At 46.0% G+C, this 21,314-nt stretch overlaps 2 protein-coding genes across 3 annotated transcripts in view; one reads left to right on the top strand and one right to left on the bottom strand.

Annotated features, from left to right (window-relative positions):
- Positions 1 to 6,207, top strand: part of tecta (tectorin alpha) — a 97,673-nt gene extending 91,466 nt beyond the window's left edge. The window contains exons 22-23 of the mRNA XM_080214551.1: positions 4,158 to 4,277; positions 5,843 to 6,207. Coding sequence (XP_080070677.1) covers positions 4,158 to 4,277; positions 5,843 to 5,943 — 221 coding nt within the window. The 3' untranslated portion in view covers positions 5,944 to 6,207. The remainder of the gene's footprint in view (positions 1 to 4,157; positions 4,278 to 5,842) is intronic.
- Positions 6,208 to 8,046: 1,839 nt separating this feature from the next.
- The window catches only part of LOC145359958 (rho guanine nucleotide exchange factor 12-like), a 156,698-nt gene continuing 143,430 nt past the window's right edge, over positions 8,047 to 21,314 (bottom strand). For both annotated transcript variants that reach the window (XM_080214851.1, XM_080214850.1), the window contains exons 40-41: positions 16,297 to 16,360; positions 8,047 to 9,874 (exon numbers count right to left, since the gene is read on the bottom strand). In XM_080214851.1, coding sequence (XP_080070977.1) covers positions 9,864 to 9,874; positions 16,297 to 16,360 — 75 coding nt within the window. In that variant the 3' untranslated portion in view covers positions 8,047 to 9,863. The remainder of the gene's footprint in view (positions 9,875 to 16,296; positions 16,361 to 21,314) is intronic.

Here is a 21,314-nt window from a genome sequence, read left to right on the forward strand (position 1 = left end):
TCTCCTCCTACTGTCCTTATTGACCATCGGAATAAATTTCTGCTGAGCACCAAGAAAGATCTCCTTAAAGATCCTCCACTGCTCCTCAGCAGACCTACCTTCCAACGCGCTCCCCCAGTCCACATTCGCCAATTCTTCTCTCATCCTACCATACTCCCCTCTATTCAAACAAAGGACGCGTGTCCGGGAACCCACTTTCTCCTCCTCCATCTGCACTAGAAACTCCATCATACAATGATCACTCTCCCCAAGAGGATCCTTCACCGCAAGGTCCCTAATTCTACCCGCCTCATTACATAGCACCAGATCCAAGATAGCTCGCTCCCTCATCGGCTCCAACACACACTGTTCGAGGAAACTATCCCGGCAGCATTCCAAGAACTCTTCCTCAAGCCCACCTCGTCCAACATGGGTCGACCAATCTATATGTAGATTGAAATCCCCCATAACTACGGCCGTCCCATTCCTGCACGCCGCACTTATTTGCGCATTAACAGCCCGCCCCACCTCCAGATCATTATTCGGGGGTCTATAGACGACACCCACCAGCGTCTTCCTCCCTTTGCTGTTCCTAATCTCTACCCACAACAATTCCACTTTCTGCTCCTTGGCTCCAATATCATCCCTTGCTACCACCTTGATGCTATCCTTAATCAGCAGAGCTACACCCCCCCCTTTTCCCTCCTGCCTATCCTTCCTAAACACTTGATACCCCTGGACATTCAGCTCCCAGTCCCTGTCACCTTGCAGCCACGTCTCTGTAATGGCCACCAGATCATATCCATTTGTGTCGATCTGCGCCACCAGCTCATCCACTTTATTCCGAATGCTTCGTGCATTCAGGTAAAGTGCCTTCATCCCAGCCTTCACCTGGACCCTATTTGCCGTAACGCCACCAACCTTACTCACGCCCCCTACTCCCTTTATTATTGGGACATCCTTGGCCTCTTCCCTTACCTGTACCCTATCCTTAACTTTAGCCCCCGTAATGTCACCTACCCTCATACCCTGCACCCCCCCCCCCCCCCCCCCCCCCCAATTAGTTTAAAGCCCTGTCTACAGTCCTCTTTACTCTATTCGCCAGCACTCTGGTCCCAGCACGGTTCAGACCAACCCCATCCCGCCCGAACAGGTCCCACCTATCCCAATACTGGTGCCAATGCCCCATAAATTCAAACCCATTCCTCCCACACCAATCCCTGAGCCACCCATTCACTTCCTTAATCCTATCTACCCTACGCCCGTCTGCACTCGGTTCAGGCAGTAGCCCAGAGATAACTACCTTGTCGGTTCTACTCTTTAATTCCATTCCCAGCTTCTCATACTCCCTCCCCAGATCCTCAGTTCGCATTTTGCCTACGTCGTCGGCACCCACATGTACCACAATGACCGGATTCTCACCCTCCCATTCCAGGTTCCTCTGCAGCCCAGATGCGACATCCCGGACCCGAGCACCAGGCAGACAACACACCCTTCTGTGCACTTTGTCATTGTGACAAAGGACAGTGTCAATACCCTTCACCCCACTATCCCCAATCACTACTATGTTCCTTTTCACCTTCTCCTTGCCTATGTCCTGCTGCATCACTCTACCGTGTGCAGTTTGCTCACCGACCTCACCTCCCTCGTCCTCGTCCACACTGGAAGCAAGAGCCTCAAACCTGTTATGCAGATTGAGAGGCTGAGGCCTCCTCTCCCCACCCTCCTTCCTCCTCTCCCCACCCTCCTTCCTCCTCTCAGCAGCCCCCTCTTGTTCCTGACCCTTAGAGTTAGCCAGTCTAGGGGGGGGTGGATGTCTCTTGCACCCCATTGACAATGGCACCCTCTCTCCCCTTGATGAGCCACAGTGTCTGTAGCTCAGAGGCCAGCTCATCTACCCTGAGCTGGAGCTCCTCCAGCAACCTGCACTTACTGCAGACATGGTCACTGGGAAGGACCCTGGGGTCCACCAGTTCCCACATCATACAGAAACAACACATCACATGCCCCTCCATTATTCACTGTAGTAGTATTGAAAATTTCAACACTAACTTACCTGGCCCTCTTTCTCCCAAGCCCTTTTGCTCCTAAGCCCTAATAGCTCACTCTGCTTCCCTCTCACTCCGCTGCCCACTCTGACACTGCCCGCTGTCTACACCAGGCCTCTTTTTAAACCTGGCGCTGATTTAAAGCTTGCTGGCCCACAACTCCCTTTTAACCGCTCCCTCAGAATTCTTAAAGAGGTAAATACAAAAAGCCCACAAAAATGCTTTTAAATGATTTAAACAGTTCTACAAGGAACAAAGTGCTTTAAACTTAAATTTAAACAGGTTTTTAACAGGTAAATTCTTATCTCTCTCTCTCTGCTCCTTCACTCCTCTGCTCCAGCAAACAATGGAAACATCCGTCCTATAATTACCACCCCTTAATTTAAAGCTATGTCCCCTCGTGTTAGCCATCACCATCCGAGGAAAAAGGCTCTCACTGTCCACCCTATCTAATCCTCTGATCATCTTGTATGCCTCAATTAGGTCACCTTGTAACCACCTTCTCTCTAAAGAAAATAACCTCAAGTCCCTCAGCCTTTCCTCATAAGACCTTCCCACCATACCAGGCAACATCCTGGTAAACCTCCTCTGCACCCTTTCCAATGCCTCCACATCTTTCTTATAATGCGGCGACCAGAACTGTACGCAATACTCCAAGTGCGGCCGCACCAGCGTTTTGTACAGTTGTAACATGACCTCATGGCTCCGAAATTCAATCCCTCTACCAATAAAAGCTAACACACCGTACACCTTCTTAACAACCTTATCAACCTGGGTGCCAACTTTCAGGGATCTATGCACTTGTACACTGAGATCTCTCTGCTCGTTGACACTACCAAGAGTCCTTCCATTAGCCCTATATCCTGTACTCCCGTTACTCTTACCAAAGTGAATCATCTCACACTTTTCCACATTAAACTCCATTTGCCACCTCTCGGCCCAGCTCTGTAGCTTATCTGTGTCCCTCTGCAAACTGTAACATCCATCCTCACTGTCTACAACTCCTCCGACTTTGGTGTCATCAGCAAATTTACTAACCCATCCTTCTACACCCTCATCTAGGTCATTTTTATAAATGACAAACAGCAGTGGCCCCAAAACAGATCCTTGAGGGTATACCACTTGTAACTGAACTCCAGGTTGAATATTTCCTACCAACCACCACCCTCTGTCTTCTATCAGCTCGCCAATTCCTGATCCAAACTGCTAAATCACCCTCAATCCCATGCATCTGCATTTTCTGCAATAGCCTACCATGGGGAACCTTATCAAACACTTCGCTAAAATCCATATACACCACGTCAACTGCCTTACCCTTATCCACCGCTTTGGTCACCTTTTCAAAAAACTCGATAAGGTTTGTGAGGCACGACCTACCCTTCACAAAACCATGTTGACTATCCCTAATCAAATTATTTCTCTCTAGATGATTATAAATCTTTTAATTCTTTCCAAAACTTTGCCCACAACAGAAGGCTCACCGGTCTATAATTCCCAGGATGGTCTCTACTGCCCTTCTTAAAGAAGGGGACAACATTTGCTATCCTCCAGTCTTCCGGCACTATACCTGTAGCCAATGATGACATGATTCAAGGTTCAACATGACATAGGTTCAAGGTGAGGGGCAGGAGATTTAGAACATAGAACATTACAGCACAGTACAGGCCCTTCGGCCCTCGATGTTGTGCCAAGCTATTTCCAAACCTAAGATCAAGCTATCCACTCCCTATAATTCTGGTGTGCTCCATGTGCCTATCCAATAACTGCTTGTAAGTTCCTAAAGTATCCGACTTGTTTTGGGGGAATGTGAGGAAAAACTTTTTTACTCAGAGGGTGGTGAGGGTCTGGAATGCACTGCCTGGGAGGGTGGTGGAGGTGGGATGCCTCACATCCTTTAATAAGTATCTGGATGAGCACTTGACACGTTGTAACATTCAGGGATATGGACCAAGTGCTGGTAAGTGGGGTTAGGTGGGAGTTCAGGTATTTCACACTTGTCAGTGCAGTCTTGATGGGCCGAAGGGCCTCTCCTGCACTGTGTGATTCTATGATTGAAGATTACGAAAATCTTTAATAGCGCTGTGGAACTGGAGGTGACCATCACGGTGATGTTTCCTGTCTGTTATGCAGCTGCTGATTGGTGTGAGGAGGATAATGGTGGCTGTGAACAGATCTGCACAAGTCAGCTGGAACATGCAGTCTGCAGCTGCATCACTGGATTCTTACACTGGGACGGAAAACACTGCCGAGGTAAGCTACAAAATCATCAGGATTCTTCTTTTAGCTTCAGTCAAACACTGCTGCTGGTCTCACACAGCATCCACTGGAACCAGTGCCGAATAGCTGGAGGTCTGTGATAGGCTGTCTAGTGACCAGTGAGAAGTCTGACAACACCAGGTTTAAGTCCAACTGATTTATTTGATAGTAAACTCACAAGCTTTCGAGGTTTCCCTCTTCGTCAGGTGAATGGAGAGTTCTGGCCTCAGACAGAGCGTATAAAGCACAGACAGTTTACAGAATACTGATTACAATGCGAATCTTTACAACTAACCTGCTGTTCAAGTCCTGAAGTGGCTGACCATATGAATGGAAGGAGCACTGATCACAGGTTAAAGAGATGTGTATTGTCTCCAGACAGTACAGTAAGTCAGGTTTTGCAAACCCAGGCAATCCTGGGGGTTACAGATCACTCGACAATCACCAGGCAAGACTGTTCCTTTCCTGTTGGCGAACGCTTCAACGGTCACGGGCATTCAGCCTCTGACCTTCGGGTAAGCATTCTCCAAGGCGGCCTTCACGACACACAGCGCAGAGTCGCTGAGCAGAGACTGATAGCCAAGTTCCGCACACATGAGGACGGTCTCCACAGGGATCTTGGGTTCATGTCACACTATCTGTAACCCCCGTGACTTGCCTGGGTTTGTAAAACCTCACTTACTGTACTGTCTGGAGACAATACACATCTCTTTAACCTGTGATCAGTGCTCCTTCCACTCACATTGTCGGCCACTTTAGGACTTGAACAGCAGGTTAGGTGTAAAGATTCGCATTCTAATCAGTAATCTCTAAACTGTCTGTGCTTTATATGTTCTGTCTGAGGCCAGAACTCTCCATTCACCTGACGAAGAGGGAAACCTTGAAAGCTTGTGAGTTTACTATCAAATAAATCGGTTGGACTTAAACCTGGTGTTGTCAGACTTCTTACTGTGTTTACCCCAGTCCAACGCCGGCATCTCCACATACTGACCAGTGACCTAGGAGATTGTACAAGGCCAGTTTCATAGAAACATAGAAGATAGGAGGAGGCCATTTGGCCCTTCGAGTCTGCTCTGCCATTCATTACGATCATGGCTGATCATCCAATTCAATAGCCTAATCCTGCTTTTTCCCCACACCCTTTGATCCTATTTCCCCCCCCCAAGTGCTATATCCAGCCGCCTCTTGAAAATTCAATGTTTTGGCATCAACTACTTCCTGCGGTAATGAATTCCACAGGCTCACCACTCTTTGGGTGAAGAAATGTCTCCTCACCTCCATCCTAAATGGTCTACGCTGAATCCCATGACCCATGCTCTGGACTCACCCACTTCAGGACTATCCTCCCCGCATCCATCCTGTTGAGTCCTGTTATTAATTTTTATAAGTCTCTGAGAGCTCCTCTCATTTGTCTGAACTCCAGTGAAACGATCCTAACCTAGTCAATCTCTCCTCATTTATCAGTCCTGGAATCAGCCTGGTAAACCTTCACTGACTCCTAGTGTGTTCCACTCTTTATGCTCTCTGAAACTAATTATTTTCTGTCTCTCTCTCTACAGCTTTAAGTGCTTGCAGCGAACCAGCCATTTTACCCACGCTTCTGGTGATAACTCAAATTTTTGGTTGGTTAATGACAAATGCACAAAACCCGAAACTGTAGCAAAAGTGAAGATGCAAGAATGGCAGTTACCAGAATTGAGTAATGCATTTTTGTACTGTTGGGGAATTGATGTGGGGTTAACTTTATTTTGTTTTATTTAATTAAGAATTAAGTATTATTTCTGTAGCAAAGTCCAGTTATGTGGTATGGATTTTTGAGTGAGAACTTGCTCTTTCGCAAGGTACCCAACTGAACTGTTCTGCGTTTTAGGATTTCAGCCTTTTGCTGAATGTAGGAACCTTGAAAATAAAGAATGTCATTCAATTTGAGGTCTGTTCATTAACCTTCACATTAAAAAGCTTACAATCCAAATTCCAGGCACTTCACACCTTTACAAACAAGAGCAAAGTGGGCAGGTGGGAATGTGAGGATAAGGATAGTGGGGTTAAGTTTGATTGTTTTAGGGAGCAGCTGATTGAATGAGTGCAGTGGACTCACTGAAGATGGCACATTGGGATGGAATGGGATAGGCCATTCAGCCCATCAAGCCTGCTCTGCCATTCAGTGAGGTCTTGGCTGATCTGATTGGAATGAAAGGTTATCCGGGGATCGGGGGGGGGTAGAGGTTACATTGTTAGTCAAGATTTTTATCTAGCTCTGCCTTAATGTTTATAAAATCCTATAGTATGGGAGGCCATCATTTGGCCCATTGCGTCTGCACAGACCACAATCTCACTCAAGCTCTATTCCTGTAACCTCATATTTACCTGCTATTGCCCCTGACACTAAGGGACAATTTTGCACGGCCAGTCACTCTAACCAGCAAATCGTTGGACTGTGGGAGGAAACCCAGGGAGAACATGCAGACTCCACACAAACAGTGACCTGAGGCTGGAACTGAACCTGGGTCCCTGGTGCTGAGAGGCAGCAGTGCTAACACTGCGACATCCCCAAAAACTCAATATTCAAAAACTGCCTTTTCAGGAAGTGTTTGAGACTCACAGCTCTCAGAAAAAAAATTCTCAGGCGCACCACTGGTCACAGGTCTCTAGTTTGAAAAACATTCTCTGGCTTCTGTCAAGATGTGGGTATGCCGGCGTTGGACTGGTGTAAACACAGTAAAAAGTCTGACAACACCAGGTTTTAGTCCAACCTATTTATTTGATAATATTCTCACAAGCTTTCGAGGGGTTACCCTCTTCGTCAGGTGAATGGAGAGTTCTGGCCTCAGACAGAGCATATAAAGCACAGACAGTTTAGAGATTACTGATTAGAATCTCTAAACTGTCTGTGCTTTATATGCTCTGTCTGAGGCCAGAACTCTCCATTCACCTGACGAAGAGGGCTAACCCGAAAGCTTGCGAGTATATTATCAAATAAATAGGTTGGACTAAAACCTGGTGTTGTCAGACTTTTTATTCTGTCAAGAAGCCAATTTTGTATCCATTTAGATGCCTCACCCTGGATCCTGTGAGATTTAACTTTATGCAACAACCTACCATGTGGTACCTTGTCAAAGGCCTTGCTAAAGTCCATGTAGACAACACCAACTGCACTGCCCACATCTACCTGCTTGGTTACCCCTTCAAAAAACTCAATTAAATTTGTGAGACATGATTTTCCACTCACAAAGCCATGCCGACTGTCCCTAATCAGTCCTGTCTCTAAATGCCTGTAAGATCCTGTCTCTCAAAATACCTTCCAACAATTTACCCACCACAGATGTGAGGCTCTCTGGCCTGTAGTTCCCAGGCTTTTCCCTGCAGCCCTTTTTAAACAAAGGCACAACATTTTCTACTCTCCAATCTTCATATTTTTGTAAATGCAAAACAATCCAAGGCAAAATCCAATACCAGCGATTGCAATAACATTACTCCAGTTCACTAAGGACTTATGTTAAAATTACACGGATTCAGCCCACATTCAGCAGCAGGCCCACCTTCCAACTCCTGGATTAAGGGCAAACCACCAATCACAGCCAGAGTGAGGACGCTGTAATATTGACAGCACCCTGGGGAGACGCCAGCCAGAATGCCTGGGCGCACCAGGGAGATGCCAGCCAGATGGCCTAGGTGCCCCTGGGGAAGCTGGCTCTGACTAGCCCAGTCTTGAGGAGCAGATTGATGGATTCAGAAGTATAAACCACACAGTGAAAAGGAAAAGAAATCTTTCCGCCACAAGCTTTTTAATTATATTGAAACATTATAATTATAATGAAACTTTCTTTAAAACCCAGATCCCGAAACAGAATTATATTTTTTTTTCAAGTAACATAATGTCTTTTCTAAATCTTACATGAGATGCTAATTTACAAAGTTGGATAAAACCAAATGAAATATGTCAAAGTTCTAAACTTGAGACAAATAAAACTATAGATTAAGGGAGGCAGCAAGGTTAGTGTATTGTGAAGGCTGATGTACAGGGCAGCGAAGGGGGTACATTGGATCTGTACATGTCAGGGGCAATCTGCAAAGTTAGAACGTGCGGTCAACCCAAATCAGCATTATATGTATACCCAATATCTCACACATGTAAATGACAGTTTGAGAGCTGGAAATAACTGTTTCAAACAGTGTCTGCACCGAAATCCAGCATTAGCATGTCTGCCTCTTGTTAACAGCTACTGTGCTCACTTTATAATCGGTACAAGATGTCAAGAACTACACAATGGCAATTTCCAGCTGAGTTACGGGCTAATGGCCATGAACACATTGAAATCACTCTTCAGAGCCACATCTGAAATCAATTACTGGGAGAGAAATTATTAGAAAATGCAGTTCTGTGGGAACAGTAGCTTTGATTATAGCTTCTTAGTGTTACAGGAATGGTGAGGAGGGTCCACTTACTGTCTCCTAATTGCTCTGGGGATAGGGAGGCTTCAAATGCAAAACATCCAACTCCAAGTGTACCAGGAACTCTGGTGCAGAGCTGGTCGTCTCCTGGGCTCAGCATTTCACCAAACCCAACAACTTGTCTCAGAAACCAGCTTTAACTTTAATAACCAAATAATTTGTTGTTCCAACACTTCCTTGTCAGTGAGAAATAAGCAATTGAAAAAAAACCCAATGATATAACAGGTAAATGTGTATGCCAGTAAGTGTGAAATAATTCTGCAAACAAACTGCATGCTTAGGGCAAGAACAGGTTGGAAAGTTTACCATTTGTCAGACAGGCTAAAATAATAACCTGTTTTTTTTTATCTGCTGCTTTTGCTACGTGAAAGTTTTGCCAAAAATGAACAACTTTGGTCCCGAGGACTGGTCAGGTTATGAGCAGCAAATCCCCCCACCCCGGGTCTGAGCCTATCTGAGCTTCCGGGAGCTAAGCTGCAGCTACAAAACTGTGCAATAACACACGCCCTCTCACATGCTGGCTGTGTCAAAACCCCCTCTCACACACAGTGTAGTAACTCCCTCTTTCTCACACACACACACTAACTGTGCAGTATCTCTCTCTCACACCCCCATTCCACCGCCTCAGTATTAGAACCCATGCACGAATTCCATACATTGACCAGATCTCTATCTTTAGTCTGCAAATCAGTTCAATACAGACTATGAAAATAAAAATTATGACAAAAAGATTGCATTTATCATTGCAAGTGGATAGAAATAAATACAACTCAATTTCTTCAAACTCTAAGCTGATTTTCTGCCGAATTTCTGTACATTTGGTTTTTGGAGATGTGGTGAGTGAGATCAGGAAAGATGTACACGTACACAAAGGAGGGTGATTATATCGACCGCTCCGCAATGCACTGGTGCAGTGGTCACCTGCAGGGATCATTGGTAACCAGGACTCACCAGTTACCAGCAGGACTATCCCAAAAATGACACAGAACTCAGTGGCATTTACAGAATCAACATTTGGTTCCACAAATGTCTCCAAAGGATAGAGTTAGCTGAGCTTTGAGGGATCAGGTCCAAGTATCCATGTTCCAAAACAGAGTCTGGCTTGCTTCTGCATCCAAACAGACCACATTAACTGTCTCCTGTGGAGAGAACAAAAATAAAGCAGAAGTAGACTATACATTGCCTGCGAATGTGTTCCACCATTCATAGAACATAGAACACTACAGCACAAACAGGCCCCTCGGCCCACGAGTTGCGCCGATCACATCAACACCTACCAATCTATAGACCTATCTATAACCCCCAATCCCATAAAACCCCATATACTCATCCAGAAGTCTTTTAAAAGACCCCAGCGAGTTCGCCTCCACCACCACTGACGGCAGCCGATTCCATTCACTCACCACCCTCTGAGTGAAAAACTTACCCCTAACATCACTTCTGTACTTTCCTCCCCGCACCTTAAATCTGTGTCCTCTCGTAGCGACCATTTCAACCCGGGGAAATAGCCTCTGAGAATCCACCCTATCTATTCCTCTCAACATTTTATAAACTTCTATCAGGTCACCTCTCAATCTTCGTCTCTCCAGGGAAAAGAGACCCAGCTCCCTCAACCTAACTTCATAGGGCATGCCTCCCAGTCCAGGCAACATTCAATAAGATCATACCTGATCCTTGACATAACTCTACTTTCCTGTCCACTACCAAGGTTGCTCCATTCCTGACAAACCAAAAACCGAAAACATCTCGGCTTCTAACAGTCAACAGAGCATCTTGTCACAGCCTGTGTTGAACCTCACCTCTTCTCTACCCACTCTACTCACAAATCCCTCAAACCATCCTGCAAACCTTTCAATCTTCCCACTTTATCATCACCCATAGAACCATAGAAAATTTACAGCTCAGAAACAGGCTTTTTGGCCCTTCTTGTCTGTGCCGAACCATTTTTTGCCTAGTCCCACTGACCTGCACTTGGACCTTATCCCTCCACAACCCTCTCATCAACGTACCTGTCCAAGTTTTTCTTAAATGTTAAAAGTGAGCCCACATTTACCACTTTGTCTGGCAGCTCATTCCACACTCCCACCACTCCCTGCGTGAAGAAGCCCCCCCCACCACTAATATTCCCTTTCAACTTTTCTCCTTTCACCCTTAACCCATGCCCTCTGGTTTTTTTCTCCCCTAGCCTGAGTGGAAAAAGCCTGCTTGCATTCACTGTATCTATACCCATCAAAATCTTATACACCTCTATCAAATCTCCCCTCATTCTTCTACGCTCCAGGGAATAAAGTCCTAACCTATTCAATCTCTCTCTGTAACTCCGCTTCTCAAGTCCTGGCAACATCCTTGTGAACCTTCTCTGCACTCTTTCAACCTTATTTACATCCTTCCTGTAACTAGGTGACCAAAACTGTACACAATACTCTAAATTACGGAGACTTGGATGTCTCAGGGACAGGACTGGGTACTTCAGGTGCCAGGTTTCAGATGCTTCAGGAAGGACAGGGAGGATGGCAGAAGAGGTGGTGGAGTGGCACTGTCGATCAGGGACAGTGTCATGGCTGCAGAGATAGAGGATGCTGTGGAGGGACTATCTACAGAGTCTCTGTGGGTGGAAGTTACGAACAGCAAAGGGTCAAAAACTTTGCTGGGTGTATTCTATAGGCCACCCAATAGTGACAGGGAAGTTGAAGTGCAGATAGGGAAACAGATTCTGGAGAAATGTATTAATAACAGAGTTGTCGTGATGGGAGACTTCAATTTCCCAAACATCGACTGGAATATCCCTAGGGTAAGGGGTTTGGATGGGGAGGAGTTTGTTAGGTGTGTTCAGGAAGGTTTCCTGACACAGTACGTGGATGAGCCTACGAGGGGAGAGGCTGTACTTGACCTGGTACTGGCGAATGAACCAGGGCAGGTGATGGATCTCTCGGTAGGGGAGCATCTTGGGAATGGTGACCATAATTCTATCTCCTTCACAATTGCATTGGAACGAGATAGGATCAGGCAGGCTAGGAAGGTGTTTGTCTGGAGTAAGGGGAGATACGAAGAAGTCAGGAAGTTACTTGGACAAATAAACTGGAAGGAGGCGTTCTTAGGGAAAAGTACCGAAGGAAGGTGGCGGATATTCAAGGAATGTTTGTCTGGAGCCATGCGTGACAACGTTCCGATGAGACAAGGGGGTTTTGGTAGGTCGCGGGAACCGTGGTGCACGAAGGCTGTGTTGAACCTAATCAGGAGGAAAGGGAAGGTGTACAAAAGGTTCAGGGAACTAGGAGAGGTTAAGGATCTTGAGGAGTATAAGGACTGTAGAAAGGAGCTTAAAAGGGAAATTAGGAGAGCCAGAAGGGGTCATGAGAAGACCTTGGCGGGTAAGATTAAGGAGAATCCCAAGGCCTTTTATAAATATGTGAAAGGTAAAAGGATGAGAAGAGAAGGGATAGGACCTATAAAAGGTGAAGGGGTTAAGGTCTGTGTGGAACCAGAAGAAATGGCAGAGGTGCTTAATGAGTACTTTGCCTCAGTATTCACGGTGGAAACTGATCTGGGAGATTTTGCTACGGATTTGCAGCAGATGGAAAAGATTGAGTTTGTGGATATTAAGGAGGAGGATGTGTTAGAACTTTTGAATTCTATCAAGATTGATAAGTCGCCGGGACCAGATGGGATATACCCCAGGATACTGTGGGAGGCGAGGGAAGTGATTGCAGAGCCCCTGGCGATGATCTTTGCGTCGTCAATGGAGACGGGAGAGGTTCCGGAAGATTGGAGGATTGCGGATGTAGTCCCTATTTTCAAGAAAGGGAACAGAGATAGCCCGGGAAATTACCGACCGGTGAGTCTGACCTCAGTGGTTGGTAAGCTGATGGAAAGGCTTCTGAGGGACAAGATTTACAATCATTTGGAGAGGTTTGACATGATCAGGAATAGTCAGCATGGATTTGTCAAGGGCAGGTCGTGCCTTACGAGCCTAGTTGAGTTCTTCGATAATGTGACTGAACACATTGACGAAGGAAGTGCCATGGACGTGGTATACATGGACTTCAGCAAGGCGTTTGATAAGGTCCCCCATGCAAGACTTCTTGAGAAGGTGAGAGGGCATGGGATCCAAGGGCCTTTGGCCTTGTGGATCAAGAACTGGCTTGCCTGCAGAAGGCAGAGAGTGGTTGTGGATGGGTCTTTTTCTGAATGGAGGTCAGTCACCAGTGGAGTGCCCCAGGGATCTGTTCTAGGACCCTTGCTGTTTGTCATTTTCATAAATGACCTGGATGAGGAAGTGGAAGGATGGGTAAGTAAGTTCGCTGATGACACGAAGGTCGGTGGTGTTGTGGATGGTCTGGAAGGATGGCAAAAGTTGCAGCAGGACATAAATAGGATGCAGGACTGGGCGGAGAAGTGGCAGATGGACTTCAATGCGGATAAATGCGTAGTCGTCCATTTTGGCAGAACCAACGGGATGAACGAGTACACTATCAAGGGCAGGAGTCTTGGTAGTGTTGAGGAGCAGAAGGATCTTGGGGTCCGGGTCCACAGGACTCTTAAATCGGCCTCGCAGGTGGAAGAGGTGGTCAAGAAGGCGTATGGTGTACTGGCCTTCATAAATCGAGGGATTGAGTTTAGGAGTCGGGAGGTAATGCTGCAACTTTATAAGACCCTGGTCAGGCCTCATTTGGAGTACTGTGCGCAGTTCTGGTCGCCTCACTATAGGAAAGACGTAGAAGCTATTGAAAGGGTACAGAGGAGATTTACAAGGATGTTGCCTGGACTGGGAGGCACGCCTTATGAAGTTAGGTTGAGGGAACTGGGTCTCTTTTCCCTGGAGAGACGTAGGTTGAGAGGCGACCTGATAGAGGTTTATAAAATGTTGAGAGGAATAGATAGGGTGGATTCTCAGAGGCTATTTGCCCGGGTTGAAATGGTCGCTACGAGAGGATACAGGTTTAAGGTGCGGGGAGGAAAGTACAGAAGTGATGTTAGGGGTAAGTTTTTCACTCAAAGGGTGGTGAGTGAATGGAATCGGCTGCCGTCAGTGGTGGTGGAGGCGAACTCGCTGGGGTCTTTTAAAAGACTTCTGGATGAGTATATGGGGTTTTATGGGATTGGGGGTTATAGATAGGTGTTGATGTGATCGGCGCAACTCGTGGGCCGAAGGGCCTGTTTGTGCTGTAGTGTTCCATGTTCTATGTTAAATTTGGCCTCACCAATGCCTTATACAACCTTACCATAACATTCCAACTTTTATACTCAATACTCCGATTTATAAAGGCCAAACTCCGATTTATAAAAGCCAATTTATTCCACTATCTTGTTACATTTTTCATGAAAATCTCAGTTGAGCTTTCAAACTTTTCACCATCAGAAACAAATTTATGTCTGAAGTTTATCAACTCCCTGGAGGATTTGGCAAATGTTGTTCCTCTTTTCAAGAAAGGAAATAGGAATGATCCTGGTAATTATAGGCCAGTTAGTCTTACTTCAGTGGTTGGTAGGTTAATGGAAAAGGTCCTGAGAGATAGGATTTATGACCATTTGGAAAGATGCAGTTTAATCTGGGATAGTCAGCACGGTTACGTGAGAGGTAAGCCCTACCTCACAAATTTGACTGAATTCTTTGAGGAGGTAACTAAGTCTAGGCGAAGGTAGAGCAGTTGATGTCGTATACATGGATTTTAGTAAGGTGTTTGATAAGCTTCCCCATGGTAGGCTCATGAAGAAGGTGAGGTGGTGTGGGATAGAAAGAAATTTGGCTGATTGGATAAGTAACTGGCTGTCTCATAGAAGTCATGATATGGAGATGCCGCCGTTGAGCTGGGGTAAACACAGTAAGAAGTCTAACACTCGAGACTTACTATCAAATAAATTGGTTGGACTTAAACCTGGTGTTGTCAGACTTCTTACTGTCTCATAGAAGACAGAGGGTGGTGCTGGAGGGAATATTTTCAGATTGGAGGCCAGATACCAGCGGTGTACCACAGGGATCAGTGCTGGGTCCTCTGCTAGTTGTGATTTTTATCAATGACTTGGAAAAGGGGGGCTGAAGGGTGGGTTAGTAAATTTGCTGATGACACCAAGATTGGTGGAGTAGTGGATGAGGTGGAAGGCTCTTGTAGGCTGCAAATAGACATTGATAGGATGCAGAGCTGGGCTGAAAAGTGGCAGATGGAGTTTAACCCTGATAAGTGTGAGGTAATTCATTTTGGTAGGACAAACTTGAATGCAGTTTATAGGGTCAACGGCAGGATTGTGAGGAATGTGGAGGAACAGAGAGATCTTGGGGTTCATATCCACAGATCTTTGAAGGTTGCCACTCAAGTGGATAGAGCCGTGAAGAAGGCTTATAGTGTGTTAGTGTTTATTAACAGGGGGTTTGAGTTTAAGAGCTGTGGGGTTATGCTGCAACTATACTGGACGTTGGTGAGACCACATTTGGAATATCGGGTTCAGTTCTGGTCACCTCACTATAAGAAGGATGTGGAAGCATTGGAGAGAGTGCAGAGGAGATTTACCAGGATGCTGCCTGGTTTGGAGGGTAGGTCTTATGAGGAAAGGTTGAGGGAGCTGGGACTTTTCTCTTTGGAGCAGAGGAGAATGAGAGGCAACTTAATAGAGGTTTATAAGGTGATGAGGGGGATAGATAGAGAGGACGTGCAGATATTATTTCCTCGGGTGGATGTAGCTGTTACTAGGGGGCATAACTATAAAGTTCATGGTGGGAGATATAGGAGGGATGTCTGAGGTAGACTCTTCACTCAGAGAGTGGTTGGGGTGTGGAATAGTCTGCCTGCTGTGATAGTGGAGTCGGACACTCTAGGAACTTTCAAGCGGGTATTGGATAGGCACATGGAGCACACCAGAATGATAGGGAGGGGGATAGCTTGATCTTGGTTTGGAAATAGCTTGGCACAACATCGAGGGCCAAAGGGCCTGTACTGTTCTGCGGTTCTGTGTATGATTTATTGCAATTCAAGCTTTTGCCCGACACTGTTTCAGTTCATATGCTTGCACATGTGCGCGAGTATTACATTTAAAACAGTATGATTTTGCATTATATACTCCGAATTGCATCGATCATAGAATTCCTACAGTGTAGAAAGAGGCCATTTGACCCATCAAGCTTGCACTGACAACAATCTCACCCAGACCCTACCACCGTAACCCCAAGTATTTACGCTGCTAATTCTCCTGACACTAAGGGCCAATTTAGCGTGGTCAATCCACCCAACCTGCACATCTTTGGACTGTGGGAGGAAACTGGAGTACCTGGAGGAAACCCACACAGACATGGAGAGAATGTGCAGATTCCGCACAGGTAGTGACCCAAGCCGGGAATCAAACCCAGGTCCCCGGCGCTGTGAGGCAGCAGTGCTAAATACTGTGCCATCCCGATGGGTGGAGAAAAAAAGTGACTTCAGCACATATTTCAGACCAAAGTAACAAAAAGCAATCTCCCCTCTCCATAATAACATGGGGACCCTGATCTCTTTCATTATAACCTGCTTTTTCAATTCACATTAATGTTGTTAGTCTAACAGAGTGAGAGCAGTGCAAATGGAATACTCACCCATTCGCTCATGTGATGTTGCTGATTCCAGGATCTGCTGACTGTAATATTCTAACTCCACCTCCTGTAATCACAAGGATTATGCAGGATTACATATGGCACAGAGCAAGCTCATTCACACCAGCTAACTCACGCCACCATTTCTTCTCCACTCCAGCCTCCTCCCAACATTTCAGACCTTGATTTCCCACAGGATTCATCAGCACTGCAGACTGGTATTACCCAGGAACAGTTTTTCCAGCATCTATAATAATTCCACTCTGAAGTGACCATTTTCCATTCTGTTCCAGGAAACAGCAGAGCCTGTGTCCTATCATTTTAATCACTCAGCTGAAAGAGATCACATTTATGGAATAGAGAAACATAAAAGCAGCAGAACCTGCCTGCTCCGAGTTCTGTAGTGGCTCAGACATAATATCACTCTCTAAGAACAGAAGATAAGGGAACAGAAGTTGGCCATTCAGTCCATCCAGTCTGCTCTGCCATTCAATGAGATCATAGAATCATAAAACCATATACTGCAGAAGAGGCCTTTCAGCCCACCGAGTCCAAACTGGATTAGATGAGAGTTTAGGTGTTTCTAACGTGTCAATCTACCAGCACTTGGCCCATAGCCTCAAATGTTATGATGTGCCAAGTGCTCATCCAGATACTTTTTAAAGGATGTGAGGCATCCCACCTCCACCACCCTCCCAGGCAGCACATTCCAGACCCTCACCACCCACTGGATAAAAAAGTTTTTCCTCAAATTCCCCCTAAATCTCCTGCCCCTTACCTTGAACCTATGTCCCCTCATGACTGATCCTTCAACTAAGGTGAACAGCTGCTCCTTATCCACTCTGTCCATGTCCTGAGGTATTGAACACCTCCATCAGGTTGCCCCTCAATCTTCCAATGAAAACAACCCAAGTCTATCCACCCTCTCTTCATAATTAAATAAGTGTGAGGTGATTCATTTTGGTAGGACAAGCTTGAATGTTGATTACAGGGTCAACGGCAGGATTGTGAGGAATGTGGAGGAACAGAGAGATCTTGGGGTTCATATCCACGGATCTCTGAAGGTTGCCACTCAAGTGGATAAAGCCGTGAAGAAGGCTTATAGTGTGTTAGTGTTTATTAACAGGGGGTTTGAGTTTAAGAGCTGTGAGGTTTTGCTGCAACTATACAGGACCTTGGTGAGACCACATTTGGAATATTGTGTGCTGTTCTGGTCACCTCACTATAAGAAGGATATGGAAGCATTGGAGAGTGTGCAGAGGAGATTTACATAAGAACATAAGAAATAGGAGCAGGAGTAGGCCATCTAGCCCTTCGAGCCTGCCCCGCCATTCAATAAGATCATGGCTGATCTGTCATGGCTCAGTTCCACTTTCCCGCCCTCTCCCCATAACCCTTAATCCCCTCTCTTATCAAGAACCCATCAACCCGCTTCTTAAAAATATTTAGCGAGGCAGCCTCCACCACTTCAACGGGCAGAGAATTCCAGAGATTCACCACCCTTTGAGTGAAGAAGTTCCTCCTCAACTCCGTTCTAAACCGTCTCCCCTTTATCTTGAGGCTGTGCCCCCTAGTCCTACTGTCTTTTTTGAGCGGGAAGAGTCTCTCCACCTCTATCCTATCCATCCCATTCATCATCTTATACGTCTCAATGAGATCTCCCCTCATTCTTCTAAACTCTAACGAGTACAAGCCTAGTTTATTCAGCCTCTCCTCATAGCTCAACCCCCTCAACTCCGGTATCAGCCTAGTAAACCTCCTCTGCACTCCCTCCAAGGCCAAAATATCCTTGCGCAGGTGCGGCGCCCAAAACTGCACACAGTACTCCAGCTGCAGCCTCACCAATGCCCTGTACAGCTGCAGCAAGACCTCCCTACTTTTATATTCAATCCCCCTCGCTATGAAGGCCAGCATCCCATTCGCCTTCCTGACCACCTGCAAGCTGGGTTTTTGCGACTCATGCACAACGACCCCGAGGTCCCTCTGCACCGTCGCCTGCTGCAGTTTTTTGTTTACCAAGGTGCTGCCTGGTTTGGAGGGTAGGTCTTATAAGGAAAGGTTGAGGGAGCTGGGGCTTTTCTCGTTAGAGCGGAGGAGGATGAGAGGCGACTTAATAGACGTTTATAAGATGATGAGAGGGATAGATAGAGTGGACATTCAGAGACTATTTCCTCAGGTGGATGTAGCTGTTACTAGGGGGCATAACTATAAGGTTCATGGTGGGAGATATAGGAGGGATGTCCAAGGTAGATTCTTTACTAAGAGTGGTTGGGGTGTGGAATGCACTGCCTGCTGTGATAGTGGAGTCGGACACTTTAGGAGCTTTCAAGCGGTTATTGGATAGGCACATGGAGCACACCAGAATGATAGGGCGTGGAATAGTTTGATCTTGGGTTTGGACATAGCTCGGCACAACATTGAGGGCTGAAAGGCCTGTACTGTGCTGTAATACTCTACATTCTAAATGTTCCATCCCAGGCAGCATCCTGGTGAATCTCCTCTGTACCCTCTCTAGTGCCATCACATCCTTCCTATAATGTGGTGACCAGAACGCCACGCAGTTCTTCAGCTGTGGCCTCAGCAAAGTTCTTTACAACTCCAACATGACTTCCCTGCTTTTGCAATCTATGCCTTGATGGATAAAGGCAAGTGTCTCTTATGCCTTTTTCACCAGCCTACTAACATGCCCTTCTGCCTTCAGAGATTTGTGGACAAATATGCCAAGGTCCCTTTGTTCCACAGAATATCCTAGTATTCTACCATTCATTGAATACTTCCTTGTCAACTTAATCCTTCCAAAGTGTAGACATTCCACCTCACTGTTAACCATCTGGCCAATCTTTGTGTCATTCACAAACTTACTAATCCTATCCCCCCACATAGTCATCAATGTTGTTCATATAAATGCTAAATAATAGGGGGCCCAATGCAGATGCCTGTGGTATGCCACTGGACACTGACTTCGAATCACTAAAGCAGCCTTCTGTCAGCACCTTCTGTCTCCACCCTCTGTCTCCTACAATTGAGCCAATTTTGAATCCACTTTATCAAATTACCCTGTATCCTGTGTGCATTTACCTTCTTTACAACATAGAACATTCCAGCGCAGTACAGGCCCTTCGGCCCTCGATGTTGCGCCGACCAGTGGAACCAATCTAATGACCCTCTAACCTAAACTATTCCAATGTTATCCATATGCCTATCCACTGACCATTTGAATGCCCTTAAAGTTGGCGAGTCCACAACTGCTGCAGGCAGGGCATTCCACACCCTTACTACCCTCTGAGTAAAGAACCTACCTCTGACATCCGTCCTATAATTACCACCCCTTAATTTAAAGCTATGTCCCCTCGTGTTAGCCGTCACCATCCGAGGAAAAAGGCTCTCACTGTCCACCCTATCTAACCCTCTGATCATCTTGTATGCCTCAACTAGGTCACCTCTTAACCTTCTTCTTTCTAATGAAAATAACCTCAAGTCCCTCAGCCTTTCCTCATAAGACCTTCCCACCATACCAGGCAACATCCTGGTAAACCTCCTCTGCACCCTTTCCAATGCCTCCACATCTTTCTTATAATGCGGTGACCAGAACTGTACGCAATACTCCAAGTGCAGCCGCACCAGAGTTTTGTACAGTTGTAACATGACCTCACGGCTCCGAAATTCAATCCCTCTACCAATAAAAGCTAACACACCGTACGCCTTCTTAACAACCTTATCAACCTGGGTGCCAACTTTCAGGGAGCTATGCACATGTACACTGAGATCTCTCCGCTTGTCGACACTACTAAGAGTCCTTCCATTAGCCCTATATTCTGTACTCCTGTTACTCTTACCAAAGTGAATCACCTCACACTTTTCCACATTAAACTCCATTTGCCACCTCTCGGCCCAGCTCTGTAGCTTATCTATGTCCCTCTGCAAACTGTAACATCCATCCTCACTGTCTACAACTCCTCCAACTTTGGTGTCGTCTGCAAATTTACTAACCCATCCTTCTACACCCTCATCTAGGTCATTTATAAAAATGACAAACAGCAGTGGCCCTAAAACAGATCCCTGAGCTACACCACTTGTAACTGAACTCCAGGTTGAATATTTCCCATCAACCACCACCTTCTGTCTTCTATCAGCTCGCCAATTCCTGATCCAAACTGCTAAATCACCCTCAATCCCATGCACCTGCATTTTCTGCAGTAGCCTACCATGGGGAACCTTATCAAACGCTTTGCTAAAATCCATATACACCACGTCAACTGCCTTACCCTTATCCACCTCTTTAGTCACCTTTTCAAAGAACTCGATAAGGTTTGTGAGGCACGACCTACCCTTCACAAAACCATGTTGACTATCCCTAATCAAATTATTTCTCTCTAGATGATTAGAAATCCTATCCCTTATAATTCTTTCCAAAACTTTGCCCACAACAGAAGTAAGGCTCACTGGTCTATAATTTCCAGGATGGTCTCTACTCCCCTTCTTGAACAAGGGGACAACATTTGCTATCCTCCAGTCTTCTGGCACTACACCTGTAGCCAATGACGACATGAAGATCAAAGCCAAAAGGTTCTGTAATCTCTTCCTTAGCCTCCCAGAGATTCCTAGGGTAAATCCCATCCGGCCCAGGGGACTTATCTATTTTCGTACTCTCAAGAATTGCCAAAACCTCCTCCTTTTGTACCTCAATCCCGTCTAGTCTAAAAGCCTGTATCTCAGTATTCTCCTCGACTACACTGACTTTTTCCTGCGTGAATACTGACGAAAAATATTCATTTAGTGCCTCTCCTATCTCTCCAGGCTTCACGCACAACTTCCCACTACTGTCCCTGACTGGTCCTAATCTTGCCCTAACCAATCTTTTATTCTTGACATACCTGTAGAAAGCTTTAGGGTTCTCCTTGGTCCTATCCACCAAAGTCTTCTCATGTCCTCTTCTAGCTCTTCTTAACACTCTCTTTAGCTCCTTCCTGGCTAACATGAGACCTCGTTGATGAGTTTGCTGAAGTCCATATAAACTACAT

This window comes from Carcharhinus amblyrhynchos, chromosome 29, assembly GCF_965287045.1.
Source record: "Carcharhinus amblyrhynchos chromosome 29, sCarAmb.v2.hapA, whole genome shotgun sequence".
Taxonomy (NCBI): Eukaryota; Metazoa; Chordata; class Chondrichthyes; order Carcharhiniformes; family Carcharhinidae; genus Carcharhinus; species Carcharhinus amblyrhynchos.